Genomic DNA, 25152 nt, shown 5'->3' with positions numbered 1-25152 from the left:
CGCTTCCTTCCGCTCCCTTGGCCTGGCCTCTGTCTGTGCTCGGCTGGCCCATGTGGGATTCCGGGGTCACCTACCTATGGGGTACTTGGGATGAGGGCCATGTCTCGTCTGGAGAGATCTGGTCTAAAGAGATTGTCTCTTGGGAAAAAACAAACAAGCTCAACGGAGGACTCCTTGGACAGTGCTCTCCATCTCAGTGCCCGTTTTCTGGGCGTCGAGCTCCTGCTTTCAGCCTCTCCTACCTTTTAGGTGTCTCCCTCATCATCTAAGGTTTTGTCACCCCCATATCACTGCCATAGGGGCCTCCCATATAAATGGGGTCCCTCCATGCTGGTTTCTCCATTCTGATCCCGCCATCTTGGTTCCTCTATTTCTGGTCCCTCTGTTTCTTCTCCCTCCATGCTGGTCCCTCCATCTTGATCTTGATCTCTTTATCCTGGTCCGACCATCTTGGTCCCTCCATTTGGTCCTTCCCTCTTGGTCCCTCCATCTTGATTCCTCTATCCTGGTCCCTCCATCTTGGTCCCTTCATCCTGGTCCTCCATCTTGTTTCTTCCATCCTTGGTCCTTCCATTCTTAGACCCTCCATCCTGGTTCCACCATCCTGGTCCTTCCATCTTGGTCCCTCCATCCCTATTTCATACAACCTACTAAAGCCATCTTGATCCCTCCATTTTGATCCTGCCATCTTGGTCCCTCCATCCTTGGTTCCTCCATCTTGGTCCCTCCATCTTTTTCCGTCCATCCTGGTCCCTTCATCCTTGGCCCCTCCATCTTGGCCCCTCCATCTTAGTCCCTCCATATGGTCCCTTCATCCTTGGCCCCTCCATCTTGGTCCCTCCATCATTGGTCTGTCCATCTTGGTCCCTCCATTCCTTCTCCCTTCATCCTTGGCCCCTCCATCTTGGTCCCTCCATCCCTCCATATGGTCCCTTCATCCTTGGCCCCTCCATCTTGGTCCCTCCATATGGTCCCTTCATCCTTGGCCCCTCCATCATTGGTCTGTCCACCTTGGTTCCTCCATCTTGGTCCCTCCATCCTAATCCCTCCATCTTGGTTCCTCCATCCTGGTCCCTCCATTCTTAGTTGTTCCATCTTGTTTCTTCCATTCTTGGTCGTTCCATCTTGGTTCCTCCATTTTGGTCCCTCCATCCCTTCTCCCTCCATCCTTATCCCTTAATCCTTGGCCCCTCTATCTTGGTCCCTCCATCATTGGACTGTCCACCTTGGTCCCTCCATTGTGGTCCCTCCATCTTGGTCCCTCCATTCTTGATTCCTCCAACCTCCATAGTTGGTCCCTCCATTCCCGACCCCTGAGGGATGAGTCTCTGCTCATGCCACCCGTTCTGTCCCCCGCAGGCACCTCCGTGTGGAAGGTCTTATTCTTCACCCCCAAATTCGCCCCCGAGGGTGCCAACGGCTGCTTCCCCACCCACGTCTGCTTCTGCCACGGCCAATTTGTCACCCACCACCGCCCTCCACTCCTCTTCGACCTGTCCAAGGACCCCCAGGAGAAAAACCCACTGACGCCAGAGACCGAACCCCGATACATGCGCATCCTGGGGGCCATGCACATGGCGGCGGAGAGACACGTGGAGACCCTGCGGCCCCCCGCGCCTGACCAGTTGTCGGTCACCAATCTCATCTGGAAGCCCTGGATGCAGACATGCTGTTCGACCTGGAGCCAGCTGTGCCAATGCGACCGGGAACCGCCACAGACACGCGGGAGCCACTAGGCGGCCAGATGTGCCAGAGGTGGGCCGAAGGAACCCCAAAATCCAGCAACTCCATTTGCTTCTCTTATGGTTATTTGCAGTGGCTGGAGGAACTCCAAATGCAGGAGGGGAGGATAAGTCACATTGTTTCCAGAGTAGGGCCAGGGCCAAAAAGAGAGCACAGTGGTTAGCGCACTGGTTTTGTATTTGGCTGAGGTCTGTCCACGCCGGCTGTGTTTTTGGAAAGCAAAAACAGGTCAGAGATGAAGGTTCGTCTGCTCTTGTCTGTGCCAACGTGTTTACCTATTCCTGGCATAGTCCGCAGGGATGGATTTTTTTTTCCTCGCTTCTGCACATGTAAGCAGAGGTGTGTGTGTGTGTGTGTATGTGTTTTTGTGTGTGTGTGTTTGCCCTCACAACCGCTGTCACGGACAGACACAGACACGCCCTTTGTGGGGTGTCGTCTCCCAGACAGAACCCCCAGACCTGCTGCTGTTATTTCATGGAAGAAAAAAGAGAACAAGGAGAAGACGCAGTGTCGGATGGCTCTGCGTGTCACTTGCATCATCCCCGCTTTGCTCCCTCCCGGAGGGATGACGACGGGGCCGGAGAGACGACTCAGTGGTTAGCGCGCTTGCCCTGGATTTGGCTGACCCGAGTTCGATCCCCGGTTCCTGTTGTTCTATCACCAGGAATCCCTGCCCCCCAAAAAGCACTGTGGTTGAATTGTGAAGCGTATTTTGTGTGTGGTTCAGTTTGTCCCCCGTAGGCCGATTTTAGACGTGAACAGTTATTTATGTCGCTTCTTATTTAATCCACGCCGTGATGGCCGCCCCCCCCCCAAAAGGATCCCCCATTCCTGGGCTCCGTTGGGCGCCCACGGGCCTGTTACATTTCCCCAAGTTGGAGCCTCGATCGTCAATTTTTTTGTTTTTCTGTCATTGTTGAATGTCCGAAGAAAACGTCGCCAATTTCTTGCCCGGGAAAGGCCTCTCTCCTCCCCGCTTTGTTTCAAGGTTTGTTGTTCTTGTTTACAAAGAATAAACAAACAAACAAACACGTCCCAGGGGGTCTTGTCTTCCCGACTTGGCACTTTTGTTCTTGTGAAGTGAAAAATAAAATAAAATAAAAAAGTTTCCCGGGCTGTGAGACTGTCTGTCCTGGCTTGGTTCATTGTGGGGGGCTATTTGGGGTGTCTCATGTGTAGGGTGGGATCTGGGGTGAAGAGTTCTGAGTGGGGGGGACACACCTGGGGCCTTGGGTTGTATCTGTGGGTCCGTGGGTGGGTTCCCTTAAGCCTTAAGCCCAGTTTTATTCTTTGGAGAAGGAGGGAGGGAGGGAGGGAGGGAAGGAAGGAAGGAAGGAAGGAAGGAAGGAAGGAAGGAAGGAAGGAAGGAAGGAAGGAAGGAAGGAAGGAAGGAAGGGAGGGAGGGAGGGAGGGAAGGAAGGACAAAAGAAGAAAGGAAGGGAAGGGAGTGGGAAAAGAAGGAAGAAGGACGGAGGACAAAGGAAAGAAGGAAGGAAAAAGGGAAAGACAGGGAAAGAAGGAAGGTTGGAAGGAGAGGGAAGGAAGGAAAAAAGACAGAAGAAAAGGGAGTGGGGAAGGAGAAAGAAGGATGGAGGACAAAGGAAAGAAGGAAGGAAAAAGGGGAAGACGGAAGGAAAGGAAGAAGGAAGGAAAAAGACAGAAGGAAGAAAGAGGGAATGGGGAAGGAAGAAGGGAGGGGGGACGGAAGGAAGGAAGGTCTGATATTTTGAGGATGAAGGAAAGAAGGAAAAAGGGAAAGACAGGGAAGGAAAGAAGGAAGGTTGGAAGGAGAAGAAAGGAAGGAAAAAAGACAGAAGGAAAGGGAGTGGGGAAGGAAGAAGGACGGAGGACGAAGGAAAGAAGGAAGGAAAAGGGAAAGACAGGGAAGGAAGGAAGGTTGGAAGGAGAAGAAAGGAAGGAAAAAAGAAGGAAAGGGAGTGGGGAAGGAAGGAAGAAGAATGGAGGATGAAGGAAAGAGGAAAAAGGGAAAGACAGGGAAGGAAGGAAGGAAAGAAGGTTGGAAGGAGAGGAAAGGAAGGAAAAAAGACAGAAGAAAAGGGAATGGGGAAGGAAGAAGGACGGAGGACGAAGGAAAGAAGGAAGGAAAAGAGAAAGATAGGGAAGGAAGGAAGGTTGAAAGGAAAGGAAGAAGGAAGGAAAGGGGCCCGGAGAGATAGCACAGCGGCATTTGCCTTGCAAACAGGCAATCCAGGACCAAAGGTGGTTGGTTCGAATCCTGGTGTCCCATATGGTCCCCCGTGCCTGCCAGGAGCTATTTCTGAGCAGACAGCCAGGAGTAACCCCTGAGCACCGCTGGATGTGGCCCAAAATCCAAAAAAAAAACCAAAAAAAAAAAAAAAAAAAGGAAGGAAGGAAGGAAAAAGACAGAAGGAGGGGCCGGGCGGTGGCGCTGGAGGTAAGGTGCCTGCCTTACCTGCGCTAGCCTAGGAGACGGACCGCGGTTCGATCCCCCGGCGTCCCTTATGGTCCCCCAAGCCAGGAGCGACTTCTGAGCGCATAGCCAGGAGTAACCCCTGAGCGTTACCGGGTGTGGCCCAAAAACCAAAAAAAAAAAAAAAAAAAGAAAAAGAAAAAGACAGAAGGAAGAAAGAAAGGGAATGGGGAAGGAAGGAAGGAAGGAAAAAGACAGAAGGAAGAAAAAGGGAATGGGGAAGGAAGGAAGAAAGGAGGGAGGGAAGGAAGGAAAGAAGAAAGGAAGGAGGGAGGAAGGAAGGAAGGTCTGACATTTTGAGATGGTGGGTTATTTCCATTACTGAAGATTTGATGGCTTGCAGTGAGGCAAAATAAAAAATATATATATATATATTTATCAGTATATCAAATGGGTATTTTTAATATCAAAAATATGTCATATCTATACGGGTTTTTGGGGGGGAGTCCCACAGCTGGCGTTGTTCAGGGGTTACTCCTGCTACTGCATTCTGGAATTACTCTGGGGTGCTCAGGGGACCCCCCCCCCCCCGTGGGAGGCCGGGGATCGAACCCAAGTTGGCTGCCTGCAAAATAAACGCCCTACCCACTGTGCAATCTTTCCGGCCTTTGCCTGGTATTTCGACAGAGAAACATGTTCTTATTTTTGCTCTTGCAAGTGCTTTTTATTTTTTTATTTTTTTTTTTTGTTTTTGTTTTTTTTGATTTTTGGGTCACACCCGGCGGAGCTCAGGGGTTCCTCCTGGCTGTCCGCTCAGAAATAGCTCCTGGCAGGCACGGGGGACCCTATGGGACACCGGGATTCGAACCAACCACCTTTGGTCCTGGATCGGCTGCTTGCAAGGCAAACGCCGCTGTGCTATCTCTCCGGGCCCGCAAGTGCTTTTTAAAACCGAGACAAAAACACCTTTTTTTTTCCCCACATCCCCCCCAAAACACCGTTTGACCTTTTCTTCGCTTGAATTAAATCAGCATATTTCCCCTTTTATTATTATTATCCCCCCCCCCCCCCCCGCTTCTGTCTCTTTGCCGGCGGAGTTGATGCCACGTCTCAAAAGAGAGTTAAACAAATTGATCTCATGTGTTTGTCATTTCCCAAAAGTGTGACATTAATTAATTATTTATTTTGGGGGGGGTTTGGGTCACACCCAGCAGCACTCAGGGGTTCCTCCTGGCTCTACACTCAGAAATCACTCCTGGCAGGCTCAAAGGGGGGACGCTAGGGGATGCCGGGAATCGAACCTCCGTCCTTATGCATGCAAGGCAAATGCCCTACTTCCATGCTATCTCTCTGGCCCCCCTCTTTCTCTCTTTTTCTCTTTCTCTCTTTCTTTCTTTCTTTCTTTCTTTCTTTCTTTCTTTCTTTCTTTCTTTCTTTCTTTCTTTCTTTCTCTTTATATCTTCCTCTTTCTTCCTTCCTTCTTTCTTTCTTTCTTTCTTTCTCTTTTTCTTTCTTTCCTTCCTTCCCTCTTTTTCTTTCTATCTTGCTTGCTTCCTTCCTTTCTCTTTTTCTTTCTCTTTTCCTTCCTTCTTTCTCTTTCTTTCTTTCTTTCTTTCTTTCTTTCTTTCTTTCTTTCTTTCTTTCTTTCTTTCTTTCTTTCTTTCTTTCTTTCTTCCTTCCTTTCTTTCTTTCTTCCTTACTTCCTTTCTTCCTTTCCTTCCTTTTCTCTTTCTTTTTTGGGTTTTGAATCACACCCGGCAGCGCTCAGGGGTTCCTCCTGGCTCTACGCTCAGAAATCACTCCTGGCCGGGATTCGAACCACCGTCCTTCTGCATGCAAGGCAAATGCCTTACCTCCATGCTATCTTTCCAGCTCCTCTTTTTTTCTTGAAACACCGTGATTGAAATGTCGTTTCTGGTCTTACAATGTCCAACACCCTGCACCCCGAAATATTTCCCAACACCAATATCCCTGATTTCTCTTCCCCTCGATATCCTGCCTCTGGGGTTGACGTAAGTCTCTGTCTCTCTGTCTCTCTCTCTCTGTCTCTGTCTCTAATACCTCCAAAAGTGTTTGTTTTTATTATAAAAAAAACTTAATCATGGGCCCAGAGAGATAGCACAGCGGCGTTTGCCTTGCAAGCAGCCGATCCAGGACCAAAGGTGGTTGGTTCGAATCTGGGTGTCCCATAGGGTCCCCCGTGCCTGCCAGGAGCTATTTCTGAGCAGACAGCCAGGAGGAAACCCTGAGCACTGCCGGGTGTGGCCCCAAAAACAAAAACAAACAAACAAAAAAAACTTAATCATGACGCGTACTAATGACTGAACATCTCTGGTGGGATTTGATTAAAGATTTGAAACGACACCCCGATACCCAAATCCACGATTGTTTTTATTACAGAAAACGAATCATGACATATAATGATGGCTGAACAGCTCTGGCAGAATGTGATTAAAGATCTGAAATGACAGTATAACACCCCCCAGAATGCGTTCGTCTATTTTTTTTAGACAGCAACATAAGCTTCAAAGATCATTAAAGATAATAAAGAAAAAATGGGTTTTAAGAGCGTTTCGGTTCGTCATTGGAATCGCAGCAGATGGTAGCACAGACCATCGAATTCGAATCCAGCTTTCAGTCACCCCAAAGGCCACATCCTGGGGACTGTCCGTGGTCATTACAGCTCGACCTACAATTACAGCTTGGCAGAGTTCTGATTATTCTGGGTTTCTCAAACCTGTTCAGTCAGATTAATTGGTTAATGGGGGCCTTATTGTTGGCGCTGATGGACTGATGGAGCGTCTGGGGCTACAGGGGTCAGGGAACAAAGTTTTGGAGGCCGTGCATTTTCAGGAAGGTGCTGAAGGTCCAATTGGCACAAGGGATGGGCACAAAGATGGTTTCTGGGTGCGGATGGCCCAGAGGAAGAGAAATGATGCAGAAAGAAGAAAGGAAGGAAGGAAGGAAGGAAGGAAGGAAGGAAGGAAGGACGGAAGGAAGGAAGGAAGGAAGGAAGGACGGAAGGAAGGAAGGAAGGAAGGAAGGAAGAAAAGAAAGAGAGAAAGAAAGAAAGAAAGAAAAAGAAGGAAGGAAAGAAAGAAGGTAGGAAAGAAAGAAAAAGGAAGGAAGCAAGCAAGAAAGAAAGAAATACGAAAAGAGGAAAGAAAGAAGAAAAAGAAGGAAAGAAGAAAGAAGGAAGGAAAGAAAGGAAGGAAGGAAAGAAAGAAAAAGAAAGGAAGGAAGGAAGAAAAGAAAGAAAGAGAAGAAAGAAAAAAGAAGGAAAGAAGGAAGGAAAGAGAAGTAAGGAAAGAAAGAAGAAAGAAAGGAAGGAAGGAAGGAAAGAAAGAGGGGCCAGGCGGTGGCGCTAGAGGTAAGGTGTCTGCCTTGCTAGCGCTAGCCCAAGACGGACCGCGGTTAGATCCCCGGGTGTCCCATATGGTCCCCCAAGCCAGGAGAGACTTCTGAGCGCATAGCCAGGAGTAACCCCTGAGCGTTACCGGGTGTGGCCCAAAAACCAAAAAAAAAAAAAAAGAAAGGAAGGAAGGAAGGAAGGAAGGAAGGAAGGACGGAAGGAAGGAAGGAAGGAAGGAAGGAAGGAAGGAAGGACGAAAGAAAGAAAGAAAGAAAGAAAGAAAGAAAGAAAGAAAGAAAGAAAGAAAGAAAGAAAGAAAGAAAGAAAGAAAGAAAGAGAAAGACCCAGGGCCGGAGCAGTGCCACAAACAGTAGGCCATCTGCCTTGGAAGGACCTGGGTTCAATCCCCGGCATCCTATATGCTTCCCCAAAGGCAGGAGAAATTTCTGAGTGCAGAGCAAGGCGTATCCCTTGAGTGTGGCTGAATTACAACCCCCACCCCAAAAAATAAATAAATCATCTATTTTTATTTCCAAGAAAAGGAGATTTCCAGGTAAATTTTCCTGCAGGCAATAAGTCACGGAGTGACTGAGATAAATTTATCCACAGCACGGCAAGCCCCAAAATTGGGCATTCATATTCATAACTCGATGATTGGACGTATTTAGAATTGATCTTTTGATTACAGATATTTGATTTCAAAATTAGGTCAGGTGTTTGCCTGGTGGAGGGTTCATGGGAGGATTTTTGGGGAGCAAACGCCAAATTCTCTTTTCCTGCTTTTTTTTTTGTTTTGTTTTGGGGGTCACACCGGGCAGCGCTCAGGGGTTCCTCCTGGCTCTGCGCTCAGAAATCACCCCTGGCAGGCTCAGGGAACCACGTGGGATGCCAGGATTCGAACCACCAACCTTCTGCATGCAAGGCAAACGCCTTACTTCCATGCTATCTCTCCAACCCCCTAAAATAGATTTTTTAATTGATTGATTGATTGATATTGGTTTTGGGACCACAGCTGGCAGCACTCAGGGGTTCCTCCTGGCTCTGCACTCAGAAATCACTCCTGGCAGGCTCGGGGGACCCTATGGGATGCCAGGGATCGAACCCAGATCGGTCCTAGGTTGGTGCATGCAAGGCAAATGGCCTACTGCTTGCGCCACCACTCCGGCCCTTAAACAGACTTTTTCCTACTCTGCCTATTTCTTTGGGTTGAGAACTCAGGGATTTGGGGCCTTTTCACAAGTTTCAGGGTGTTTGCCTGGCTTGCCACTGACCCAGGATGGACCTGGGTTCGATCCCCGACGTCCCATATGGTTCCCCAAGCCTGCCAGGTGTGATTTCTCATTGCAGAGCCAGGAGGGACCCCTGAGAGCCGCCGCTGCTGCCGGGTTTGACCCCAAAACAAAGAAACAAACAAACAAAAGCAAACAATCAAAGAATTCACTGGGTGAGAGGGAAATTGGGGACACAGGACCAGTAAAGGGTGTTGGATATTGCGTCAGTGTAATTCAATCAACAACAACTTTATTTGTGGGGACACAGCCGTCTTCAGGAACAATTTTGTGACCCATAGTGTTTAAATAAAAAATATATTTTGAAATAAAAAAAGAATAGAATTCACTGGTCTTCCAGCAAGACTCAGGTTTTCGGGATATAGAATATGATTCGAATAGAATATAGAATATATAGAATAAGGAATAGATATGTCATAAATAGAGGATAAAATAGAATATAAAATATACAATATGTTGGTAGAATATTCTTTGGTAGGATAGGAGAAAATTTAAGAATATAGAATATATAGGAAATATATATATTAGAATATATGAAAGAAAAAAGAAAAAAGAATGTATGAAAGAAAAATAATAATATATGAAGAAAAAAAAGAAAAAAGAATATATGAAAGAAAAGAATATATGAAAGAAAAAAGAATATGTGAAAGAAAAAAAGAAAAAAGAAGAAAGAATATATGAAAGAAAAAAAGAAAAAAGGATATATGAAAGAAAAAATAATATATGAAGGAAAAAAGAAAAAATATATGAAAGAAAAAAGAAGAAAAAAATATATGAAAGAAAAAAAGAAGAAAAAGAATATATGAAAGAAAAAAGAAGAAAGAATATATGAAAGAAAAAAGAATATATGAAAGAAAAAATATATGAAGGAAAAAAGAAAAAAGAAGAAAAAAGAATATATGAAAGAAAAAAGAATATATGAAAGAAAAAAGAATATATGAAAGAAAAAAAGAAAAAAGAAGAAAATATATGAAAGAAAAAAGAAGAAAGAATATATGAAAGAAGAAAAAGGAAGAAAAAAGAATATATGAAAGAAAAAAGAAAAAATATATGAAAGAAAAAAAGAAAAAAAAAGAAAATATATGAAAGAAAAAATAATATATGAAAGAAAAAAGAAGAAAAAGAATATATGAGAGTAAAAAGAAAAAAGAATATATGAAAGAATTCAGAATACATGAGACTACAGAGAAGTGAATTTTTTACTTTTTAATTAAAAATGTTTGTTTTTAGGTTTTTGATGGTGGCCAAAGCAAGCGACACATCTTTCACAGGTTTTCCAAAATACATTTTAGCCTAAAATCTACAGGCCCAGGAGGCACGAGGGGTGTAAAGTGGGGAGATTAAGGGACCCAGCAAGCACCCCTGACCCGCACCCCAAAACAAACAGACTAGAAACGCAAAACATTAGGCACAAAATGTTCCTTTGCTTACTGCATTGATTTGGAAGGTTGCGAAACACCACCGCCAGGATTCCCAGACCAATCCGTGATTTAGCCACTGAAGACACAAATGGGGCGCAAGACGTTTCGGATCCGAGTTTTGGGGTGTCTGTGCTGAAGGCCAAGGCTTTGAGAGTTGGGAGTTATTGTATTTATTTCTCATCTTTTTAAATATTTTTATATTCTTTTCTTTTATTTATTTTATTTTTTATCATCTTTATTCGCTTTTTATATTTTAAATATTTTTATATCTTTTATTTTTTATCTTTTATTCATTTTTTATATTTTTGAATATTTTTATATTTTTATTTTTATTTTCCTTCTTTTTTCTTTATTTTCTATTACTTTTATTCATTTTTATATTTTTAAATATTTTATTTTTTATTTTTATTAATTTTTTATTATTTATTTATTTATTTATTTATTTTTGGTTTTTGGGCCACACCCGGCGGTGCTCAGGGGTTCCTCCTGGCTGTCTGCTCAGAAATAGCTCCTGGCAGGCACGGGGGACCCTATGGGACACCGGGATTCGAACCAACCACCTTTGGTCCTGGATCGGCTGCTTGCAAGGCAAACGCTGCTGTGCTATCTCTCCCGGCCCTAATTTTTTATATTTTTAAATAATTTTATATTTTTATTTTCTTTCCTTTTCTTTATATTTATTTATTTATTTATTTATTTATTTATTTATTTATTTATTTATTTTTGGTTTTTCAGGCCACACCCGTTTGATGCTCAGGGATTACTCCTGGCTAAGCGCTCAGAAATTGCCCCTGGCTTGGGGGGACTATATGGGACGCTGGGGGATTGAACCGTGGTCCTGATCCTTGGCTAGCACTTGCAAGGCAGGCACCTTACCTCTAGCGCCACCTCGCCGGCCCCTTTATTTTCTTTTTATTACTTTTTTATATTTTTAAATATTTTTATATTTTTTATTTTTATTACTTTTTTATATTTATTTTTATTTTATTTATTTTCCTTTATTTTATTTTTTACTTTTTATTAACTTTTTATATTTTTAAATATTTTTATATTCTTTTTTTTTTTTAATTTTATTTAAACACCTTGATTACATACATGATTGTGTTTGGGTTTCAGTCATGTAAAGAACGCCACCCATCACCAGTGCAACATTCCCACCACCAATGTCCCAAGTCTCCCTCCTCCCCACCTAACCCCTGCCTGTACTTTAAACAGGCTCTCCATTTCCCTCATACATTCTCATTATTAGGAAAGTTCAAAATGTAGTTATTTCTCTAACTAAACTCATCACTCTTTGTGGTGAGCTTCCTGTGGTGAGCTGGAACTTCCAGCTCTTTTCTCTTTTGTGTCTAAAAATTATTATTGCAAGAATGTCTTTCATTTTTCTTAAAACCCATAGATGAGTGAGACCATTCTGTGTTTCTCTCTCTCTCTCTGGCTTATTTCACTCAGCATAATAGATTCCGTGTACATCCATGTATAGGAAAATTTCATGACTTCATCTCTCCTGACAGCTGCATAATATTCCATTGTGTATATGTACCACAGTTTCTTTAGCCATTCATCTGTTGAAGGGCATCTTGGTTGTTTCCAGAGTCTTGCTATGGTAAATAGTGCTGCAATGAATATGGGTGTAAGGAAGGGGTTTTTGTACTGTATTTTTGTGTTCTTAGGGTATATTCTTTGGAGTGGTATAGCTGGATCATATGGGAGCTCGATTTCAAGTTTTTGGAGGAATCTCCATATCGTTTTCCATAAAGGTTGAACTAGACGGCATTATTTTTATTTTCTTTTTTTCTTTATATTATTTTTTATTATTAATCTTTTTTTTTGTTTGTTTGTTTGTTTGTTTGGTTTTTGGGCCACACCTGGCCGTCTGCTCAGAAATAGCTCCTGGCAGGCACGGGGGACCCCTGAGCACCGCCGGGTGTGGCCCAAAAACAAAAACAAAAACAAAAACAAAAAAAAAAGAAATATATATGTCTAAATAACTAGAAAGAAAATAGAAATAGAAATACTTATAACTCTAATTTGCAAAGTGCATACCAATTTATTTATAAATAAATATAAGTCTAAATAAATAGAAATTCCAGGTATTCAGGGGGAAATAACAAATAAAAGTCACAAGTAGCTCGAGCACTGTGAGGAAATTCTGCAAGGAGCAGGGACAGTGGGTTTGAGAATTCAAAGAAAAACTTGATTGATGATTGATTGATCGATTGATTGGTTCTAACTTCTATTCTGTTGTTTCTGGGGCTGCAAGACTAGTGTGGCCTGAAATGTGAGAAACTGATCCATCGATTTCTGATTCTGCAGACATTTTTGGGGGTCCCCTTTGCTGAAATCTTGGAGGGAAATAATGCATCTGTCTTAGGGTCATGGATCTCTCAAATAAAGAAGGGAAATTGAAAAGGGGAAATTGGGTATTCTTTATTCCTTTTGAAAATAAAAACAGCATTTATTTATTCTGGTTTTGGGGCCACAGCCGGCAGCACTCAGGGGTTCCTCCTGGCTCTGCACTCAGTAATTGCTCCTGGCAGGTGGGGGATGCTGGGGGTCGAACCCGGGTCAGCCACTGTAAAGGCAGACGCCTTCCCAGCTGTGTTATAGCTCCGGCCCCTCAAACGCAGTACTTAGTACGTCAACACTCGAAATTTGACAAGCCAGGACGTAATGCTTCAATGCTCAGTACTTCATACTTGGCCTTTCAGGACTTAGCGCTAACTACTCAGCAATTTTACACTTAGCACTCAGTATTTCCTACCCAGTACTTGTCAGTCCAGCACTCAGTACTTAGTCCTTTAGTCCCCTCTTCTTCTCCTCTTCTCCTTTTTCTTTTTCTCCTCCTTTCTTCTCCTCCTTCCTTCTTTCCTCCTTCTTCCTTCTCCTTCTCTTTCTTCTTCTTCTTCTCTTTTTCTCCTTCCTTCTCCTTTTCTCCTTCTTCCCTTTTCTTCTCCTTCGCTTTCTTCTTCCTTCTCCTTCTTTCTCCTATTCTCTTTCTTCTTTTCTTCTTCTTGCTTCTTCTCCTCTTCTCTTTCTTCCTTCTCCTTTCTTTTTCTTCTCCTTTTCTCCTTCCTTCTTATTCTCCTTTTTCCTTCTTTTCTCCTTTCTTCTCTTTTTCTCCTTTTCTCCTTCCTTCTCCTTTTCTTCTTCCTCTTCTCCTTCCTTTTCTCCTTCTTCCTTCTTTTCTTCTCCTCCTCCTCCTTTTTTGGTATTAGTTTTCTTTTCTTTTCCTCTTCTTGTTTTCTTCTCTTCTTCTCTTTCTCCTTCTTTTCTTCTTGTTTTCTCCTCCTTTTCTTCTCCTCCTTTTTTCTTCTTTTCTTCTCCTTTTTCTACTTCCTTCTATTCTTCTTCTCCTTGTTTTCTCCTCTTTTTCTCCTCCTCCTCTTCTTCCTTCTTCTTTTCTTCTTCTCCTTCTTGTTTTCTTCTTCCCCTCTTCTTTCTTCTCCTTGTTTTCTCCTCCTCTTCTTGTTTTCTTCTCCTTCTCTTCCTCCTCCTCTTCTCCTTGTTTCTCCTCCTCCTCCTCTTCTTCCTTTTCTTTTACTCCTCCTCCTCCTCTGTAAACAAGAAGACTGTATCTAAGGGGTCTAGTTTCAAGCCCCAGTCCAGACCCTCTGTCTCGTTCCCATGACCTCCTCAACTTGGCTTTGTTGCATCACGTCAGCTCGCACAAACCCTGACAAGAAGAAACTGAGATCAGGGGAATTTCAATTGATTTGCTTTGATATAAATATATAATTCTTTTTTCTTTTCTTTTTCTTTTCTTTATTTTTCTTTTTTCTTTTCTCTTTATTTTTTCTTTCTTTTTCTTTTTTCATTTTCATTTTTTTCTCTTCTATTTTTATTTTTATTTATTTATTTATTTATCTTTATTTATCTTTTTTCCTTTTATTTATTTTATTGTATTTTTATTTATTTATTTATTTATTTTTACACGAGGTCAGGCTGCTGCCAATTTGATCCGGAGGACATGGCCAGCTTCCAGAGGGGAGGTGTCTGGGCTGGAAGCCAGGAGCCAGCCGGCTGCATTGTAATTGCAGATGAAATCATCATTATTTGAGATCGCAGCTAATTAGGCGTGTGCGGGAAGTGGTTGCCTCCAGGAGGAGGAGGAGGAGGAGGAGGAGGAGGAGGAGGAGGAGGAGGAGGAGAGGGAACGCTGTGATTAACAGCGAGCATTGAATTTGCATTCATTTGCACTCGAAGCTTTGCTGGAGAGACGTTCCCTCCCCTCTCTTCCCCTTCCCTCCTCTCCCTAGAGGAAGGAACTGTGAGCTGCCATGCCAGGGAGGACGGACAGCAAATCCCAGAAGACAGAGAAGCCAACAGGCCGTTCATTGCCACCAGCTTCTCCCCCAAAGACTTGCAGTCCCTGCCTGTCCAGTTCTGACAGGCCAAGATGAAGCCAGAGATATCTCAGAGATATCTCTGTAGATATCTTTGGGGTAGAAGAGAAGAAAGGCAGGAATGAAGATAGACAGAAGTATCAGCCAGTGTTGATGGACAATATTGAATGGAAATATTGGATTGGATGGACAGTGTTGAGAGGATATGTTGGGTTGATTGTTGAATGAATATTATTGGGGGGCCAGCATTGAATGGGGAGTGTTGAGTGGACAATACTGGGTGGACATGTTGGATGGATAATGTTTGGTTGACATGTTGATGGACCATGTTGGGTGGACATGTTGGAAGACAATGTTGGGCGGACATGTTGAATGGATAATGTTGGGTGGACATGTCGGATGGAAAATGTTGGGTGGACAATGATGGTATGACATGTTAAATGGATAATGTTGGGTGGACATGTTGAATGGGACAACATTGGGCGGACATGTCGGATGGTCCACGTTGGATGGACACGTTGAATGGACAATGTTGGGTGGACATGTTGAATGGGACAACATTGGGCGGACATGTTGATGGACCACGTTGGGTGGAAATGTTGGATGAACCATGTTGGGTTGACATGTTAAATGGACCACGCTGGGTGGACACGTTGAATGGACAATGTTGGGCGGACATGTTGGGTGGATAATGTTGGATGGACCATGTTGGGTGGACACGTTGAATGGACCATGTTGGGTGGACATGTTGAATGGGACAACATTGGGCAGACATGTTGGATGGACCATGTTGGGTAGACATGTTGGATGGACCATGTTGGGTGGACATGTTGAATGGATAATGTTGGGTGGACATGCTGGATGGACCATGTTGGGTGGACATGTTGAATGGATAATGTTGGGTGGACATGCTGGATGGACCATGTTGGGCGGACATGTTGGGTGGATAATGTTGGATGGACCATGTTGGGTGGACATGTTGGATGGACCATGTTGGATTGACATGTTAAATGGAACACGCTGGGTGGACATGTTGGACGGACAATGTTGGGTGGACATGTTGGGTGGATAATGTTGGATGGACAATGTTGATTGGATATGTTGGATGGATCATGTTGGGTGGACATGTTGAATGGACCATGTTGGGTAGACAATGTTGGGTGGACATGTTGGATGGACAGTGTTGCGTGGACATGTTGGACGGACAGTGTTGGGTGGACATGTTGGATGGACCATATTGAGTGGACAGGCTTAATGGATAATGTTGGGCAGACATGTTGGATGGACAGTGTTGCATGGACATGTTGGTGGACAATGTTGGGCAGACATGTTGGATGGACAGTGTTGCATGGACGTGTTGGTGGACAATGTTGGGCGGACATGTTGATCGGACATGTTGGATGGACCATGTTGATTGGACATATTGGATGCATCATGTTGGGTGGACATGTTGGATGGACCATGTTGGGTGGACATGTTGGATGGACAGTGTTGGATGAACATGTTGGGTGGACATGTTGTATAGACCATGTTGGGGAGACATGTTGGATGGACCATGTTGATTGGACATGTTGGATGCAGCATGTTGGGTGGACATGTTGGATGGACCATGTTTTGTGGACAAGTTGGGTGGACATGTTGTATAGACCACGTTGGGTGGACATGTTAGATGGACCATGTTTTGTGGACATGTTGGGTAGACATGTTGTATAGACCATGTTGGGTGGACATGTTAGATGGACCATGTTTTGTGGACATGTTGGGTGGACATGTTGTATAGACCATGTTGGGTGGACATGTTAGATGGACCATGTTGGGTGGACATGTCATATGGACAATGTTAGGTGGACAATGTTGGGTGGATATGTTGGACAGACAATATTGGGTGGACATGTTGGATGGACACTGGATATTTCTGTGTCTACGAGTCAAATTAGACAGATGTGACGGCCCAAGACCCCAACCATCGAGGTCAGGAACCACCCGGACTCTAGTCTGACCCAAGTTGACACGTGGATTGATTCCAACCTCATAGCAAGCCAAGGGGAGAGGAACTCACCTCATTTCTCCCCAGTACCACGGAATATGGCGGCTGTTGGCGTCTAAAGTCCACAGACTGGCCTGACCTGTCTGCCTCCGAGTCCACCTATGTGGATGTAGGTAAGAGCCTTGCTAGGGATAAGTCCAGTCCCCTCCTCTCTCTAGACAAGAATTTTGTTGTTGTTGTTTTTCTGTTTTTTTTTTTGGGTCCCACCCAGCAGTGCTCAGGGGTTCCTCCTGGCTCTGCACTGAGAAATTGCTCCTGCCTGGCTCAAGGGAGAGACTATATGGGATGCCGGGATTTGAACCACCGACCTTCTGCATGCAAGGCAAATGCCTTACCTCCATGCTATCTCTCAGGCCCCAATGATTTCTTTTAATGAATAATAGACTTTTCTTCCCAGTTAAACTCATTGTTTCCAGTTGATTTATCACTTGTCCGGCAGCTGAGGCAAAGAACTAATCAGCCATTAAAAAAAAAAAATCAAAGGGTCAATTTTGGGGTCCACTGAGCAACTCAGACAGCGTGCCCTGATTTTTAAAAAGCCGGAATTTAATCTCAGACACCGGAAGGGATTGGGAGCAGAAAAAATCCAGGCCCCAAGCTAGGCCCAGCCAAGCGAACTTAAGTGAGTTTTGTCTGCAAAGTGCTGATCTTGGTTTTTTGTTCTATCTGGGACTTCTTTTGTGTTGCGTTGCTTTTGTCTGCTTTCCCCCCTTTCTTTCTTTTTCTTTTTTTTAAAATAACTTTGTGAATCCTGTGATCCAAAGCTATTATTTATTTTTTCTTCTTCCATGTTTCTAGACTTTTTTTTTCCCCCAGCTACGGGCGTTTGTATGAATGAAGGATCAAGATGAAGTGGGCTCGGAAAAATCACTCTTGTTCTCCCCAGGAATCCGGCTGCAGTGGGAGCTCTGGCTGCTTTGAAGAAGCAGAACACGGAATCATTGAATTTTGAGGCAATTTAAGGGAAAAAAAAAAAACCAAAAAACCCAGACCAACCTGGAATGCAGGAGGAAGAGGCGTTGGGTGTTTTTATATGACATGGAAGAAGAAATCTCTTCCCAAAATAAATTAAATGCATTTGAACTACCAGACAGAGAAATTGCACAAAAGTTTGATCTGCATTTGAAGGCTATTTTTTTTTTAATTTTTTTTTTTTATTTAAACACCTTGATTACATACATGATTGTGTTTGGGTTTCAGTCATATTTTTTAATTAAAAAAAATTTATTTTTAGGAGCCGGAGCAATAGCACAAGCAATAGGGCGTTTGCCTTGCATGTGCTGACCCAGAAAGGACCTGGGTTGGATTCCCGGCATCCCATATGGTCCCCCAAGCCTGCCAAAAGAGATTTCTGAGCGCAGAGCCAGGAGGAACCCCTGAGCACCTCTGGGTGTGGCCCCCCAAACCAAACACTAATTTTGCAGTTATACTAAAGAAGGGAAACTGCTGAGAAAAACCCTCCAGAAGAAGATTTTGGAAACTGGTTTTCCCCCAAAATTGAGCATTAAACAACAACCAGGGTCCCCCAAAATCTAAATGAAACGTCTTTTCTCAGAATAGATGGACAGGCAGCATTGCCAGTCGAACCCAAACCGAACCCTAAATAGAACCCATTTGTTATTCTAATCTTTCTTTCTTTCTTTTCTTTCTTTCTTTCTTTCTTTCTTTCTTTCTTTCTTTCTTTCTTTCTTTCTTTCTTTCTTTCTTTCTTTCTTTCTTTCTTTCTTTCTTTCTTTCTTTCTTTCTCTCTATTTCCTTCTTCCTTCCTTCCTTCCTTCCTTCCTTCCTTTCTTTCTTTCTTTCTTTCTTTCTTTCTTTCTTTCTCTCTCTTTCCTTCTTCCTTCCTTCCTTCCTTCCTTTCTTTCTTTCTTTCTTTCTTTCTTTCTTTCTTCCTTCTTCTTTCTTTCTTTCTTTCTCTCTCTCTTTATTTTTTCTTTCTTCCTTTCTTCTTTTTTTCTTACTCCTTCCTCCCTTCCTCCCTTCCTTCCTTCCTTCTTCTTTCTTTCTTCTTTCTTTCTTTCTTTTTCTTTCTATCTTTGTTTCTTCTCTTTCTTTCTCTTCTTTCTTTCTTTCTTTCTTTCTTTCTTTCTTTCTTTCTTTCTTTCTTTCTTTCTTTCTTTCTTTCTTTCTATCTTTCTTTCTTTCTTTCTCTCTTTCTTTCTTTCTTTTTTTTTTTTTGGTTTTTTTTTTGGGTCTCACCCGGCAGTGCTCAGGGGTTACTCCTGGCTCCATGCTCAGAAGTCGCTCCTGGCAAGCACGGGGGACCATATGGGACGCCGGGATTCGAACCGATGACCTTCTGCATGAGAGGCAAACGCCTTACCTCCATGCTATCTCTCCGGCCCCTCTTTCTTTCTTTCTTTCTTTCTTTCTTTCTTTCTTTCTTTCTTTCTTTCTTTCTTTCTTTCTTTCTTTCTTTCTTTCTTTCTTTCTTTCTTTCTTTCTTTCTTTCTTTCTTTCTTTCTTTCTTTCTTATTTTTATTTCCTTTCTTTCTTTCTTTTTGGTTTTGAGGTCACACCCGGCAGTGCTCAGCGTTTATTCCTGGCTCTATGCTCAGAAATCGCTCCTGGCAGGCTCTGTGGACCATATGGGATGCCGGGAATCGAACCCAGGTCCTTCCTGGGTCAGCCATGTGCAAGGCAAATGCCTTACCACTGTGCTATCTCTCTGGCCCCCTTCTACCCGAACCGGAACCCTAAATTCTAACCCGAACTCTAACCCTAACCTTTCTTTCACAAGCCAATTTATTCCAGGTGGCGTTAGCCATGTCTGGAAATTTATAGATTTAGATGTATAGATTATAGATCAGATGTATAGATTTTATAGATGTATGAAATGTATAGATCATTATTACTAACAGGTTATTGATGAGTGATTTCGAATTTATGGATTTCATAGATGTGTACAATGCCCCCATCATTATCAATAATTTCTTTTTTTTTTTTTTTTTTTTTGTGGTTTTTGGGTCACACCCGGCAGTGCTCAGGGGTTATTCCTGGCTCCAGGCTCAGAAATTGCTCCTGGCAGGCACGGGAGGACCATATATGGGACGCCGGGATTCGAACCGATGACCTCCTGCATGAGAGGCAAACGCCTTACCTCCATGCTATCTCTCCGGCCCCATCAATAATTTCTTGTTCTTGATCCACTAGTTAATCAATGCAGGTGGATAGATTTTTATAGATGTATAAACAGTATTGATCATCATTATTATTAATGAATCAGCTACCGTTCTTGTTGATTGATTGCATATTAAATTCAACGTCAAGGCGTAAGGTTCGCTCAAGGGGCCCGCGTCATTCCTGGCATTTTGTTTATCGGCTCATACATGATGGAACCTGTGTGTAACGCCCTGTGTGTGTGTGTGTGTGTGTGTGTGTATGTGTGTGTATGTGTGTGTATGTGTGTGTGTGTGTGTGTGTGTGTCTTTGTTCCTTCTCTCCCCCAAGTGGCCCCTGATGGCAGATGAAATGCCCACATTCGGCCGTCCACAAGCCACGAATGACATTTCCTGACACTTCCAATCAGAGCGACTCACGTATGATCCCACGCGTGGGCCTTCGAGCACAAAGCAGAGAGACGCAGTCGCTCTGTCACCTGGACACGCGGGCAGCTCTGCAGAGGAGATTTCCCTGCCAAGGAGGCCGGGGCCACGAGCCTTCTGTCCTCAGCATGAAAAGTGGGTGAGGAAAAAATAAAAATAAAGGGTGATGGGTGAAGAGAGGAAGAAAAAATTAAAAAAAAACACAATTTGCAAAATGCATGAGGTACAGTCTCTCTGTCTCTTTCTCTGCCTCTCTCTCCCTCTCTGTCTCTGCTCTTTCTGTTTCTCTCCTCTCTGTCTCTGTTCTCTGTCTCTCTCCTCTCTTTTTGTCTCTCTCTCTCTCTCGTCTCTCTCTGTCTCTTTCTCCTCTCTCTCTGTCTCTGTCTGTTTCTCTGTCTGTCTCTCTATCTCTCTGTCTCTGTCTCTCTGACTCTGGTTTTTACTCTTGTTCCTGAAGAGGTTTCCTGCCTCCCCCTTTCCCTCCTTCCAACACTCTCAACTCCCTCTGCCTCTCTCTGTCTCCTCTGTCTCTCTGTCTTTGTCTCTTTGTCTCTCTCTCCTCTCTGTCTCTCTCTCTTCTCTCTGTCTGTCTGTCTCTCTGTCTCGCTGTCTCTCTGTCTGTCTGTCTGTCTCTCTGTCTCTCTCTGTCTCCCTTTCTGACTCTGGTTTTCACTCTTGTTCCTGAAGAGGTTTCCTGCCTCCCCTTTCCCTCCTTCCAACACTCTCAACTCCCTCTGCCTCTCTCTGTCTCCTCTGTCTCTGTCTCTTTGTCTCTTTCTGTCTCTCTCCTCTCTGTCTCTCTCCTCTCTCTGTCTCTCTGTCTCTGTCTGTCTCTCTGTCTCTCTCTGTCTCCCTCTCTGACTCTGGTTTTCACTCTTGTTCCTGAAGAGGTTTCCTGCCTCCCCCTTTCCCTCCTTCCAACACTCTCAACTCCCTCTGCTTCTCTCTCTGTCTCTGTTCTCTCTGCCTATCTCTGTCTCTCTGTCTCTGTCTGTCTCTCTGTCTCTCTCTGTCTCCCTCTCTGACTCTGGTTTTCACTCTTGTTCCTGAAGAGGTTTCCTGCCTCCCCCTTTCCCTCCTTCCAACACTCTCAACTCCCTCTGCTTCTCTCTCTGTCTCTGTTCTCTCTGCCTATCTCTGTCTCTCTGTCTCTGTCTGTCTCTGTCTGTCTCTGTCTAACCATCTCTCTCTCTCTGTCTCTCTCTTACATACAGGAATATTTCCTGATTGTCCTGGGGAACCCCCCCCTCCAGTCATTGAGGCCTAGTCTTCTGCTTTTTCTTTTTTTTCTTTTTTTTTTTGTTTTTGTTTTTGGGCCACACCCGGCGGTGCTCAGGGGTTCCTCCTGGCTGTCTGCTCAGAAATAGCTCCTGGCAGGCACGGGGGACCCTATGGGACACCGGGATTCGAACCAACCACCTTTGGTCCTGGATCGGCTGCTTGCAAGGCAAACGCCTTGCTGTGCTATCTCTCCGGGCCCGTCTTCTGCTTTTTGAGAAATAGGCGCCCTGGCACAGACGCAACCCTAGCACATGGAGACACACATGTCTAGCACACTCTGTGGTCAGTCAGGAGGAAACTCTGAGCGTTAGTGGGTGTGGACCGAAAAGAAAAATGGAAGGAAAGAAGGGAGGAAGGAAGAAAGGAAGGAAGGAAGGGAGGAAGGAAGGAAGGAAGAAAAGAAGGGAGGGAGGGAGGAAGGAAAGCAGGTTGAAAGGGGGAAGGAATTTATAAAGAAGTGAAGGGAGGAAGGAAGAAAAGGGGGAAGAAAGGAAGAAAAGGAGGAAGGAAGGAAAAAAGGAGGAATAGAAGGAAGGAAGAAAGGGAAGGGAGAAAGGAGGGAAGAAGGAAGGAGGAAAGGAAGGAGGTAGGAGGGAAGGAGGACAGGAGATAAGAAAGGAAGGGAGGGAGGAAGAAGGGAAGATAGAAGGAAGGAGGGAAGGAGGGGAAAGAATGAAGAACGAGGGAAGGTAAAAGAAGGAAAGAGGGAAGAGGGCAGGAAGGAATGAGTAAACAAATGAAGGAAAGAAGGGAAGGAAGTAAGAAAGGAAGGAAAAGAGGAAGAAGGGAAGGAAGGAGAAAAGAAGGAAGGGAGAGAGGGAAGGAAAAAAGGGAAAGTAGGAAGGAAGGAGAGAATGAAAGAAGGAAGGAGGAAGGAAGAAAAGGAGGGAAAGTAGGAAGAAAGAAAAGAGAAGAAAGGAAAGGAAGGAGGGAAGAAAGGAAATGAAGGAAGGAAAAAGAAGGAAGGGGGAAAAGTCAGGAAGGAATGAGTGAATGAATGAAGGAAAGGAGGGAAGGTAGGAAGGAAGAAAGGAAGGAAAAGGAGGAAGAAGAAAAGGATGGAAGGAAGGAGGGAATAGGAAGAAAGGAAGGAAGGACAAAAGGAAGAAAAGAAGGAAGGAAGGAACATGTCTAGAGATGAATGGAAAGATGAAGTCTGTCAACCTATAGATGATTCACTGAAAGATTTTGTGTGTCTCTAAAACCAGACACCCCACAGGGACAGAAACCCCCAATAATCCCCAAAAATAATCCCCCAAAACCCCCCAATTCCGGTCAAATCCCAATCAAAGAATTCCAAGTCCAAAGTCATTTATAAGCTCAAGAATTTACATTCATATGTGTCCATCAAAGCACGCCTGAGCCCTGTGGGGGCCCTAGGGGGGATTTTGGGGTCCCGGGGGTGACTTTTGGGCCACTAGGCTACCCTACCCCTGCCCAATAAGCTCTGAGCATTTCATGTATTCGTGTCATTTAGCAACGGGACTCCCTTCCTCCGAAGACGCAGAATTTCTAACACATGCGAACCCCGTGTTTACTAGGCGAGAAAAACGAGGCGCTTATGAACCCACAAATGCACAATTCCCAATTTTTTTTGCTCCCCCATTTTCCCCCGTGACTATATTTTCATATTTTCATCCTGCAGGGAATCGAGCCCAGAAACTCAATCTGTTGTTTTGATTTTCCTTTCATCTGCCAAGATTTAAAAAAGATTTTTTTGCCTCGTACCTTCTGTTAAAAATCTGTGAAGTCTCTCTCTCTGTCTCTCTGTCTCTGTCTCTGTCTCTCTCTCTCAGAGACACAGAGGAGGGTTTTTATACAATTTATTTATTTTCCCCTCTTTGAGACTCTCCGGGAAGGTTCCAATATTCCTCTGAGACTGTTAGTATTTCAGCAAGTGGTGGGAAAATAAAGAAACAAACAAACAAATAAATAAATAAATAAATAAATAAACCCAATTTGCTGTGGTTGTGACATTTTAAGGTTTGCATTTTGGGGAAAGTGTGGAAAAATTTTGTGGGGGAATATTCCAAGAGTATCGCAAATTCTTTCCTTCTTTCTTTCCTTCTTTCTTTCTTTCTTTCCTTCTTTCCTTCTTTCCTTCCTTCCTTCCTTCCTTCCTTCCTTCCTTCCTTCCTTCCTTCCTTCCTTCCTTCCTTCCTTTCTTTCTTTCTTTCTTCTTCTTTCTTTCTTTCTTTCTTTCTTTCTTTCTTTCTTTCTTTCTTTCTTTCTTTCTTTCGCTTTTGTCTCTACCTCTGTCTCTCTGTCTCTGACTCTTGCTGTCTCTATTTCTGCCTTTGTCTCTGTCTCTGTATCTCTGTCTCTTTCTATCTCTCTGAAGCTATTTCTCTGTGTCTACCCCTCTGTTTCTGCCTTGGTCTCTCTGTCTCTTTCTGTCTCTTGGTCTCTGTCTCTCTCTCTTTGACTCTGTTGTCTCTCTTTCTGTTTCTCTCTGTCTCTCTCTTTCCTGTACTTCTCTGTCTCTGTCTTTCTCTCCCTCTCTGTCTCTCTGTCTCTGCCTTTGTCTTTCTGTCTCTGTCTCTATGTCTCTCTGCTTCTCTCTCTGTCTCTGACTTTCTTTTTTTTTTTTTTTTTTGGTTTTTGGGCCACACCCGGCGGTGCTCAGGGGTTCCTCCTGGCTGTCTGCTCAGAAATAGCTCCTGGCAGGCACGGGGGACCCTATGGGACACCGGGATTCGAACCAACCACCTTTGGTCCTGGATCGGCTGCTTGCAAGGCAAACGCCACTGTGCTATCTCTCCAGTCCCTGTCTCTGACTTTCTGTGTCTCTTTCTCTGTTTCTGTCTTTGTCTCTGTGTTTGTCTTTCTGTCTCTATTTCTCTTCTCTGTTTCTGCCTTTGTCTCTCTGTCTCTTTCTATTTCTCTGTCTCTCTGTCCCTCTCTTTCTCTGTCTTTCTGTCCCTCTCTGTCTCTGCCTTTGTCTCTCGGTTTCTGAGTGTATCTTTCTACTTCTGTCTCTCTGTCTCTCTCTGTCTCTATTTCTGCCTTTGTCTCTGTCACCTCTGTCTCTCTCACCTCTGTCTCTTTCTATCTCTTTGACTCTATTTCTCTTTCTTTTTTATCTTTGTCTCTCTACCTCTGTCTCTCTCTCTTTGACTCTGTGTATCTCTCTTTCTGTCCCTCTCTCTCTGTCTTTCTATCCCTCTCTGTTTCTGTCTCTGCCTTTGTCTCTCTGTCTCTGTCCCTATGTCTTTCTGTCTCTGATTCTCTGTGTGTCTCTGTTTCTGCCTTTGTCTCTGTCACCTCTGTCTCTCTCACCTCTGTCTCTTTCTATCTCTTTGACTCTATTTCTCTTTCTTTTTTATCTTTGTCTCTCTACCTCTGTCTCTCTCTCTCTTTGACTCTGTGTATCTCTCTTTCTGTCCCTCTCTCTGTCTTTCTATCCCTCTCTGTTTCTGTCTCTGCCTTTGTCTCTCTGTCTCTGTCCCTATGTCTTTTTGTCTCTGATTCTCTGTGTGTCTCTGTTTCTGCCTTTGTCTCTGTCACCTCTGTCTCTCTCACCTCTGTCTCTTTCTATCTCTTTGACTCTATTTCTCTTTCTTTTTTATCTTTGTCTCTCTACCTCTGTCTCTCTCTCTCTCTCTTTGACTCTGTGTATCTCTCTTTCTGTCCCTCTCTCTCTGTCTTTCTATCCCTCTCTGTTTCTGTCTCTGCCTTTGTCTCTCTGTCTCTGTCCCTATGTCTTTCTGTCTCTGATTCTCTGTGTGTCTCTGTT

The 25152-nt window shown here is 44.0% G+C and overlaps 2 protein-coding genes across 2 annotated transcripts in view; both read left to right on the top strand.

The window, feature by feature from the left end:
* STS (steroid sulfatase) overlaps nt 1-1736 on the top strand; it is a 35480-nt gene extending 33744 nt beyond the window's left edge. Inside the window, exon 11 of the mRNA XM_049767797.1 lies at nt 1360-1736. Coding sequence (XP_049623754.1) covers nt 1360-1736 — 377 coding nt within the window. The remainder of the gene's footprint in view (nt 1-1359) is intronic.
* LOC126000598 (neuroligin-4, X-linked-like) overlaps nt 1-25152 on the top strand; it is a 360086-nt gene that overhangs the window by 54738 nt on the left and 280196 nt on the right. The window lies entirely within an intron of this gene.

Source organism: Suncus etruscus (genome assembly GCF_024139225.1).
Source record: "Suncus etruscus isolate mSunEtr1 chromosome X unlocalized genomic scaffold, mSunEtr1.pri.cur SUPER_X_unloc_2, whole genome shotgun sequence".
Classification (NCBI taxonomy): domain Eukaryota; kingdom Metazoa; phylum Chordata; class Mammalia; order Eulipotyphla; family Soricidae; genus Suncus; species Suncus etruscus.
The sequence above is the reverse complement of the archived record's forward strand: the minus strand, read 5'-3'. Positions and strand labels throughout refer to the sequence as shown.